The sequence below is a fragment of the Myzus persicae genome, unplaced genomic scaffold (genome assembly GCF_001856785.1).
Source record: "Myzus persicae strain clone G006 unplaced genomic scaffold, MPER_G0061.0, whole genome shotgun sequence".
Lineage (NCBI taxonomy): Eukaryota > Metazoa > Arthropoda > Insecta > Hemiptera > Aphididae > Myzus > Myzus persicae.
This window is the reverse complement of record NW_019104408.1, coordinates 49,704-61,320: the sequence shown is the minus strand read 5'-3', so window position 1 is coordinate 61,320 and position 11,617 is coordinate 49,704. Positions and strand designations below refer to the sequence as shown.

Sequence of the window (11,617 nt, the reverse complement as noted above, 5' to 3'; positions counted from 1 at the left end):
ACAAAAAACATTAACAACAAAACAAATAATAATAAACAATAATTATAATAATTTGTATAAGGTTATAAATATATTAATCAATTAAATGTCTATTTTGATACAAAAAAACTAACGTGTTTACATTTTCTGGTAGTAAGCAGCTCCTTTTTGGTGTAACAATATTTCCGGCAGTTGAAAAACATCTTTCAGAGCTGACTGATGTAGCTGGTATTGTGAGATATTTCTTCGCACATTTGGAAATGATTGGATACTTGATTGTTCTTGTATTCCACCACTCAAAAGGATCCAAATCAAATCTTAGTTGAGGTTCAGCCAGATAACCTTGTAATTGTGTTTTTGGATCATTTATATCGATCATTTCGTCACCGTATAGGAACTCCATGGCACTTGTATGTGAATTTTTTGAATGTTCCGTAACTGAAACCTGTGGATAATTAGTTTCAAGTATATTTTGCAACTCTTTTCGAATATCATCTCTTGAATCAAGTGACTCATGTTCTAAGTCCTTATACCTTGGATCGAGTAAAGAAGATATTTGACTTAGGCTTACAGTACTTGAGGATGTCCATTCGAGATTAAAACGGGTTTTTATTTGTGTTATAAGTGATTGCTTGAAATATATTTCAATATCATCTTCAGTGTCATTTATTGATAAATGTTTTTCTATTACTTTTTGTAGTAATGGTCTGACCATTGAAACGGGAGAATGCTTTTCATCACAAAATAGTTGCGTTATTATTTGTAGTGGTTTGAGTTTTTTGATAAGAAATTCTACCCTAGCCCATTGGCTCTCTGTAATTTCAAACTTTTGTGCCATAGTTGCACTTGTAATAGCTCGATCAGCTATGACGTTAGCTAATGTAGATCGATTAAGGTATAGACGTTCTAACATCATGAAGGTGGAATTCCAACGTGTCTTACAGTATTGAATCAAAGCCGTTTTTGCCATACCAAGCTGTTCTTGTTTCATTTCTAATGATCGTTTCGCTATATTTGAATGTTTAAAATGAGAAACAAGTTTACTACATTTTTCAATCAATAATTGAATATTATCTTGCCTTAGCGAATGGTTGATAGCAAGTTGAAGTGAATGAGCTGCACATAGCACATGTTACACTGCTAATGTTTGTATCGCTAGATATTAAAGAAATGGCATTAACAATGTTCCTAGCATTGTCGGTGACAACAGCTATGACTTTACTGTTAACTTCCCATTCATTAAATGTATTTCCCAATTGAATTGCTAGATTCTCAGCTGTATGGCGTTCTTCCATTTCATGCGTGCTAAGGGTATAAGAGCTAACGTTCCAATGTAAATCAATTGTATGAGCAGTTACGGTAATATATGAATCCTGAGATAACGAAGACCAGCCGTCAGTTGTACAAACGATACTTTTTGTCTGATGTAGATTTTCCCTTATTTTTGTTTCAACTAACTTTTTTAATCTATTTATTCTAGCTTTCATTGCTTCTTGCTTACAAACTTTATAATTGGGCTCAACGACAGCCATAAAATTTTTGAATCCTATGCTCGAACAAAATGAAATTGGTAGTTGATTCATTGATATTAATTTTGCTAATGATTCATGAATCAGTTCTCTTCGTTCGTTACTGCACGCAAATTTAGATTTTTGAACTTTCAATACATTAGGTCTTTTGCGTTTTCGACTAACTGGTGACTTATGTTCAACATTTGAGTTAACTGGACCTTCCACTTCACTTATGCCATCAGAGTCATCATTTTCTGCGAAATCGGAAGATGAAGGTAAAGGTAATGTAGAGGTGCAGGTCGATGAACTTGAAGTTGATGAACTTAAATCACAAATTACATAATTTTTCGAATTAATTGGTTTAAATTGGTTACCATTCTAACAAAATTTAATGCCATGTTTTATGTAAACAGTTTATAATGTTACCAAAAAATCAGAAAAAAATATTCAAATTATAATTTTTTATATATACATTGTCAAATGAAAATCAATGATAAAACTATTCTGTGGTATGACCGTGGACCAACAACCTATATGGTATCACGTATCTTACTCAGTAACAAAAATTAAAACAAATAAACGTACCTTAATGACTGACAATTTGTTGGCTTCAAATTATGCACTAATTTTAAATGTCGACCTAATGATCCCGTAGTTCCACCAGTACATGAAAATTCGTTGACATCATCTTCATCACACATATTACAATAACCTTTGTCTCTAATACGTTTGGCATACTGCCATACCCAACTTTTTAATTTAGATTTAGACATTTTAGAGGTTAAAATACGTTGAGGTTGAGAGGTGACACTTGAGACTGAGAGACGGCGGCAAACATAATATAATATGTTATCGTTTAATTTGGACTTTGGAGTATATATTATTTAATAAACTAAGAGTTTATCAATTATTATTTTTGTTATTCCCATTATTTACTTTTCATATATTATTTATTAGGCGTTTTAATATTTGTTACGGGCTCAGCTATCCATGTCTTTTATATTGTTATATGATATAATTGATAAGCAGCGAAATAATGCACTTTTGTATAGATATAATCTTCGTAATAATTATTGCACACACAGAGCAAGAGCATAATATAATATAAGTATAATCTGCAACGACGTCCTTGACCATTGAACTAACTATAGTGTATACTATAGTGTACGCCTGTGTACACTATAGTGTATACTATAGTGTACGCCTGTGTACAACTGTTAAATTTTTTTTTTCTATATCCTAAATTTATTAACATTTATAAATTGTTATACATTATAAATTATTATAGATCATTAAAAACACGTGTTATATTAAATACACGTGTAATATTAAATACACGTGTTATATTAAATACACGTGTTATATTAAATACACGTGAAATATTAAATACACGTGTAATACTAAATACACGTGTAATATTAAATAAACGGTTAAATACACGTGTACTTAAATACACGTCTACCCGTGTACCCGTGTATTTCAAATACCCGTAGGAAATCGTAAGCCCTAATTTAAACTCAATATCTATATCAAACACAAAAGGACAAAGATTATTAAGAGGATAATATCATTGTAATATTCGTTTTTTCTCTCAAATTCACGCCTAGCATAGATAAAACTCTTTCATATAAAATCGTTTTTTTATGATTTTATAACTTCTAGCATTTTCTATATTATTTCACGTACTTATTTAGTTAATAGTTTGTTAGAAAACATAATTTTGGAGTTGGAAAAAAATCAAATACAAAACATTAGGTTGTCAATACGCCACTATGACAGAGAAGAGTGAATACAAATTGTTACATAAATATGGATTGTGTTTACAGTTATTATTAATTTGAAAACACATACACAGTATACAATATTATGTACTAAGTTTAAAGCATAATGTAAGGTTACCTATAAACGCTGAGATAGCAAAAGTGTATAAAATATCATACACCCATTTAAATAAAAGCAACGATAGGTACCTAGCTGTTTGTGGTTTGTTCTGGTGAAGACTTACAGCAGTAAGTTTGTTATGTTGTACTATATTTTAATAATGTTATGTGGTTTTAATAAAGTGTTTTTGAAAAACATGCTTATTGTTTTTCATTTGTTGAGAACTGTTCTTCTTAAGAAGATCTGCATAATCTAAACTGAAACTATTAAGCTTAACCGCGATTGTATCTATATTATACAATTGTCATTCAATCGGCTAGTTATTAGATTTATCTGTAGGCACTAAATTGTTTTTGTTACATACGTTATACGAGGTATTCTAGTTATCTATTCAGGATTCTGTACTTACATTTAACTCAGTAGGTATAGCTAATACAAAACGGTTACCAAGTCAGAGATCAACGTTTAAAATTTATTGGTTTTTAATTTTTAGAAATGACTGTATGTATATTTTATTGCGATATGATTGAACCAAAATTGTACTTTAAGAAAATTATTAATTGCAAATAAATTTATTGAGACGATATTAAATTGTAATAGAATAAAGTAGGTTGAAATGCCGTTGAATATAACTGGTTTGACATTAAGAAGTATTGAAGTCATTTCACTTGTTTTTTTGATTAAATCACCCATTCATTAAACTTTATGACGAATAGTGTACCTAATATAAATACTTTCCGATATTTAGATTCCAGAAAAACTTAGGAGTGAACCGCCCCGCAAAAAAAAAAATCATTTTCATTTTCATTTAGTGGGATAGATTTCTGAAACCGAAGAGCGGATTTTGTTGGATTTAAATTAGCTAGGAGAAGTACAGTGAAGTGATTGAAAATCAAGAAAGTAAAAAATAATATAGGAACAAACATGTCATATAATAATAATGTTTGTATTAATTTTTGAAATATTTGTAAGCATGATTTTAATATATTTTTTTAAATTTAGAATATAGTTTTTTTTGTTCTTATGTCATTGCTTAACATAAATTAAGATAATATTATTAGCGTGATTCTTGATATTTATATTTCCCACGATTACGCTTTACAGGTGAATTATGACTTATAGAGTTACATTCATTTACAAAAAATACATTTAAAGCTTATTTATTTGTTTCTTTAAGTTATAGAACAAAAATTGTGGGTACCTATACGTCTTTAAAAAATGTATTCTCTCTGTTCCCAAATCTTTTGTGAATGTTTAAATAACATTGTCATATTCTAAGTGGTTCCAAGCACGACATTGTATAAGGAAAATAAAGGTATACCTATAGACAATTATAATTTATAACTATTTGGTATTTTGGCGTCATATTTAGTTGACAAAAAATATTAAAATTATTATATACCTTACCTTTTTTAGATACCTACCAAAATATTGTTTGTTTAGGTGCCTAGTCATAAATACTTCTACATATTTGAATGAATATAGAATACAGAGAATATTGTTGAGGTGCATTGTTGATTTTTGGTGACGTTTGTTGTACCATTTATACAATTCTATTACCAGGTTGTCAATTGAATATAATATAATAAATACACCTCCAGTTAATACAGCATATTGGTTGACACCTATACAGTACCCGATTTTGAACCTCGTTGCGTTTTATACTTCATGGAAACCTTTTAACCCAATGGATTCGATACAATACCTACTTTCTATTGAGGGAAAGGATGCTGTGCAAAGTAGGATTGAAATCCTCGAGGTTTCGGATAATAAAGTGTTACACCATTGTCGAGAGTACTGAGCATACAAGTCAAACACGGAATAAAGGTTGTCGGTTAAATCATAGTGATTAAATGGTGTTACACCGGGATCGGATCACTCCGATGACCGGAGAACTAGGAAAAAACATAATACTATATTTTAATCATACAAATCAGATTTGTTCGGGATGAAGTTATTTTTTTGTGTTCCGTGGTGGGTAAATTTATGGACTTTTCTCATACCATTCTCTTTCGTTCTATTTTCTTGAGCATTACTCATTTTGTCAAAGAGTTATGCATATAATATGATCGTGAAAATGTCCTTGTGTGTATAAAATATATCAACACCTCCATAACTGAGATATGCATATTTCTGTTGCTTGTTGTCATTAGTCATTAATAAACTCTATACAGTGTTATATACTCGTATATCGCAGCTAGCAAAGAGCTCCATCTCCGTTATTGGGTACATTAATTATTTAGTCCAGTTGATCGAAGTGGTTGAAATAAAAATAAATATCATATATGGAAATAGTGGCAATAAGTATTTATTAACGTATACGTTATTACTATTATCAGGGAAGTATCTGAAAGGGTGGCGTTCAGGGCTTCCGGACACCTCCTCCCCCGTGAAAAAAAATGTATTTGTGATTTTTTTTACTAACCTAATAATTAAATAATTAAAAACACCATAGAGTTAGTTAACACTTGCACTCACATAAATACACCTATATAAGAACCAAACTTCTTCAAGACTACATCAAGCTCTCGGCTGTGAGCTTTTTAGAATCCATCAACTCAAATGCACTACTGCATCAACATCAGATCACCTCCACAGCACCGTCTCAAGCGAGGTCACCCGCATGACTCAAACCTAAATTAGGTCTAACTACTGTTATCATCTAACGTAAAATTGTAATTTAATTATCGCACTTAATACGTCAAAATGTACTTCATGCTTCATCTCTTGGTACAGATAGCGTAAGCTAGGAGTACCTTATTATAAATAATTAAAAAAAAAAAGAACCAAACTACTAAACCACATAATAATTGCGTTCGAGTATAAATATGCAATATTTTATGCAGAACTTTTTTTTTTTTATTGATATCCACCCCAAAAAATAAAAATGAAATTCTGGCTACGTCCTAATTATTACTATTTTTATTATTATTACGTTATTATTTAATTAGTTGTCGAGAAATAGATTACCCCGTACGAAAACGAGTTTTATGCAAATAGTATTCGGTTATACAACCGGACGATTTTCGATAGGAAATGGTTTCCTGTCAACGGCACTTACAATGCACCACAACTTGTGCGTGTATACGTAATCAAAATGTTAATTTACCTTATATCCGCCGACCGCCGCAAACCAAGGACACGCTAGGGGTCCTGAACATAAAAACGTACCGGCAAAGATCCCTTATTGGCACCCCAGTCATTTGTTATTCGCCCGTTTTCTCTATATCAATTGTTTAAGCTGTTTCTGTCCTATAAACAAAGGGAATTGCATAATATTAATAATCATATTTGTGCTTGTGCGTGTGAGTATGTATTATGTGTGTATTGTATGTTATTAGAGATTTAAAAATGACCTTAACCATAATATTAATCCATTTATCTTTTGTTCCGTCGTTTCCGCAATTCGGACTAGGTATTACCATTGAGTATAAATAGTATACTTGTATTATACGTATACTCAATGCACAGTATTATTATTATTATGGAACTGCTGTATTTTATTATTATATTATAACTAAATATAATGTTCTATACATCTATATATTATGCATGTAACAACACGTGATTTAATATTATAAGCATGCATTGTTCACATTTTATACACAATAAACCAACTAAATTATTAATTACGGACTATACCTAGTGGTCTAAGAAAATGCTGATGATTCCATCGAAATCGAACTCCTTCTTATACTATGATACCATATTATTATATTACATTGGTGGGTATAGTGCAAGCGATCATGTGGATACACGTTTACGACTATTCACATAATCGGTGTCGCATTTGACTTCAGTTTATGGGGGTGGCTCTACATGGGAAAACTTTTGTTTTATTTATTTAAGAAGATTATGATCCCCACTGAACAAGTTTGTGTGGTGGCATATAAGTTCAAAAAGTACAATAAAATAATTTATAATCATGCGTTAAATCTTAAAATCACAAGCAAATAGTATATCCACAAACTGTAGAATTATTATTATAAAATGTAATTAGTATATTAAAAATGATATAATATACTCAATGGTATAATTTATAGTACCTATTGCTGACTAAATAATATAGTAGGTGCTCAATATAAAGTAGTATGAGTAGATGAGTTGACACAAAATTACGAACAACATCATCATTATGTCTACGATTTTGTACAATTCATTTTTAAGTTAAATATAGTGCATGTGGAAAACTAACTCTCCAAAAAAATCACGGTCGATCCGTATTATAGATTAGGTTAGTCATATAAGGTATACCTATATAGGTTAGGTTATAATTTATAAGTAATATATATTTGGTGGGGGTCAATGATATTTAGTATTTGGAGTACAGTTTCATTTTATTTTTTGTATCGTATACCTTTACCTTATACAGCCAAACAGGTACTATACACTTTCCATTAAAGTAATATAGTCCTTTCATTATTTTAGAACTACTCGACATTTTCACCAGATTGGTAAAAGCGTTAAAAGGATTAGATAAAATAAAACGGTATTGTCTTGTGGCTTTTACTTGAATATAACACGTTCTAGATTTATCTCTTGAGCCTTGTTTATACGTTACCAATGTCGCCAGTCGTGCGAATAAACAATGCATCGTTGTATATACAAATCAAAACACTATCTTTAAAAGCACAACCATTGTATTGATCTTATGGTACGTGTTATAAAAACAAAAAAATACCTTTGTAAATTACTAAACAAATTATCCATTATTACAATATTGTAAAGAATAATTATTTGTTGTGTTGATTCCGGTACAATAGGAATAAAAAATCAAAGATAGTGTGCAATTAAATCAAAGTGCCTAAAATTATTGGGTAATAATTTATCTTGATTAAATAATTATCATTTATTAATTATTATTGTATTAGTAGATAAATAGATGCAACATGAATTATTTTTGTTTTTTGAATATTGCACAATAATGTGTTATCAGTTACTATGACATTTTTTTTATTTATACTTTTAGTTTGATTTTTATCCACACTGAAATTGTAAAACTATTATAAATAACACCGTATTCGTATTTTAAATACGTTTTTTCAGCAAAATTTATCGATTTTATTTATATAAAAAAAACAACAATTTTTTACATCGTATTGCACAGTCTACAATAAATTCTTATCATAATGATGAAGATAAATTCATTCCAAATATGTTCTTTATAAATTAGTTCTAATATTTACATATTTTATGTTAATAAAATGGCTATTCATTTGCACACTTCTATATAATAATACAATATAAACCATACTTGATGTTAGTTTTATAAAATGTAATAATTAATAAACTTCGTTTTGTTAAACATGTTGTTTTGGAAATTATACCAAACTATTTTATGTCCGACCGTCGTTTCATCGTTTGCTAGTGAGACGGATCATTCATATATATTTCATAGTTCTAAGTGCGTGATATTTGTGAACGACCTGAAAATAGAATTTTCGTTACATCCCGGTTTCTTTGAACCACCGTCATTAACTTTGACAAAGTTCTTACTTCTGAATATTGACGCTATACCGATCATCATTCTGCAAGAAGATATTTACATAAAGGTTGAATGGGTCTTAGAGGGCTCACCGTAACCCTTATATGACCAGAAAAAAGTTTACTAACGAATTCATGTCCAACTTTGAACTTCTGATATATTAAAATGTATATTGGACACTTTTATGTCACCGAGTGCGAAGAGGATTGTGTACCTACTTCAAAGTACACAATGTATACATTATACGTGTTATGATTTTTTGTCGATGATTACATTAGATTATAGAAGTGTTTTGATGTTAGTTTTGCTGACACGAATTTTCAATAGTTTTAAATAATAACTTAAATATACGTGTTCTCATACCTTGGTATCTAGAGGTTTAAAGGTACCTATTATATTGTGTTTAATTGATGATTTCGGATACCTACTCATAAAATGTCTTATATTCTTACGTGTAAAGTAAATACATATACTATAATAGTACTATAACAACTCTGATACAAATTAAAATATAAATAGATAATAAATACTGTCATTGGGTACCTAGTATAAGCTCTTCTAACGTAAACTATCATCAATTAAAGCGTAGAGAAAAATTGTGAAAAGAAAAAATATGTATAGGTAGTTGTACAATATTGACATGATAATAATTATTATCGACATTCTTTACTCGTTATGTGCAATATGTCAATTTCTCTGATTTCTATCGATCTTCAATCTATAATAATAATGCTAAATTTTCAAGGGAATCTCCTCATATATACAATATTATCTAAACTTGAAAATAATTAATAATTTAGTAAAAAGTATTTTTTCCGTGTATACTTGAAAATATAAAAAACACAGCATTAATTCAAATATATCTGTGTACAAAAGCTCTACATTAAATAAAATGTAAATTATTGGAAAATGAAAACACATTTAGGGGACAAATATTTGCATAAATAGGTACCTACGTCATCACAGTATCACACACAAATTATGCTGCTACCACGTCCATAATAATAAAAAACGATCACAGAACCACTAAAGTAATGTTATTATAGTTTCGTAATCGAGTACAAAATAATTGAAGTACATACATATATTATGTAACTAAAACTTTTGTAGTAAACAACATATTGGCCCTGCATTATAATTATATACAGATGAATGATTTCGGATAATAACAAGACTAATCGAATAAAATAGTTTAAGTTTTAAACTTTTAAACAACATCAAACTAAGTGGGTAAATAAGTAGATTATATTAATAAATGTGTGAATTTATGCATACCTACATACAATTACATTATAGTTATATTCAGTTCAAAATACAATACGTAGGCACATTGTTGCTATACATTTTAGTTAAAAACAAATTCAACTCACACAGCAATTATTAATTAGTATTTGGTGCATGATTATTAGTTTATTTTATAATTAGAACCGTTTTAAAAGATGTAATATAATAATGTAACACACCACATTTTATTTTCATATCACCGACAATCATTAAAAATAGATATTATTCAACATCGCCGTAATTTGTAGCTTTTGAAATTACAACATTCGTGTTAAACCATATAGGTACATATAATAGTATGTACAGCCAGAACATATATGCTAAAGTTTTTGAAGCTTATACGAACATTTAACAAAGTTGTGCATATTTATATACATGCACGATACACTCTAATTTCTTAGTAGAGAAATTCCTTTCATCATTACGCAAACAGAGTTATTAATTAATTTTCAGAAAACTTGATACACCATTGTTATAGTAAAATAAAACAATCATATATGTATTTTTTATTATTTAATTAAATTCTGCAAGAGTTGATTATACTCGTTTTGTACTGTGTTAGTTGAATTACCACAAAAGAACATTATAATAAATTTAACTCAATTATAATAATGTATAAAACTTATTATTAAAGCTCTGCATTTTAAAGTTACTTACACGAAACGTATAAAAAGCCTTAAAGGATCCTGACACAGTGAGTGTTGGGCTAGCACATACGTTCCACTTCACACATTTTGGATCAGAACAATTTTGAGTAATGTGATCAAATTAATTAATTCAAGCAATGATAATTATCACTACAATAAAAATCAAGTTAACATAAATTCGATATCACAATTACACCTTCATACATTTTTTATTGTTGTTTGTAGTTTCTTCTTATTCTAAAATAAGTTGTACAAACGAATTACAAACAAAATAATTATTGCGATTATCTAAAAATGACTTCAAAATATAAAAAAAAAACCAATACATTCCACGCATTACTCAGAATAAAAAAAAACTATTATTAAATAATTCTCAAATTGATGCAGATAAATTTAATACAATATGAATGTATAACAAACATTGAATAATAAACAAAAACATACTGACGATTTACCGCAATTATATTTTAGTGAACTTTCTTCCGATAAAACTTCAAATAAACCTTATATTATAACGTTTTTGATTCGTCATGGATTCACACAATCATTAAGTTTTCTTCTTTCCGTTTCCCTCTATAATACTAAAACAAGTAAAACCGTCTTAACTCTTTATTCTTCGGCATAAATGGTGGTCAAGAAAAAAAAAAAATTAGTAATATTGCCTTATAAATACTAAGCATAATAGGGGATGTAAAGTCACCCATGCGTTTTAATGTTTGGTGATCGCACTTTTAATACTCTTAGGTCCACCTAACTACTCGCTGGTCCACCGATTTATCAAAACACAAGTTTAAAAATAACCCCGAACAAATATGTTAGTATTTAAAATG

The 11,617-nt window shown here is 29.2% G+C and overlaps 1 protein-coding gene across 1 annotated transcript; it reads right to left on the bottom strand.

Annotated features, from left to right (window-relative positions):
- Positions 1-113: 113 nt before the first annotated feature.
- On the bottom strand, positions 114-970 carry LOC111041951 (zinc finger BED domain-containing protein 1-like; the record flags this gene model as incomplete). Its single annotated transcript, XM_022326408.1, has 1 exon — positions 114-970. A coding segment is annotated over exon 1 (857 nt), but the record flags the coding sequence as incomplete, so codon positions are not given.
- Positions 971-11,617: the final 10,647 nt, after the last annotated feature.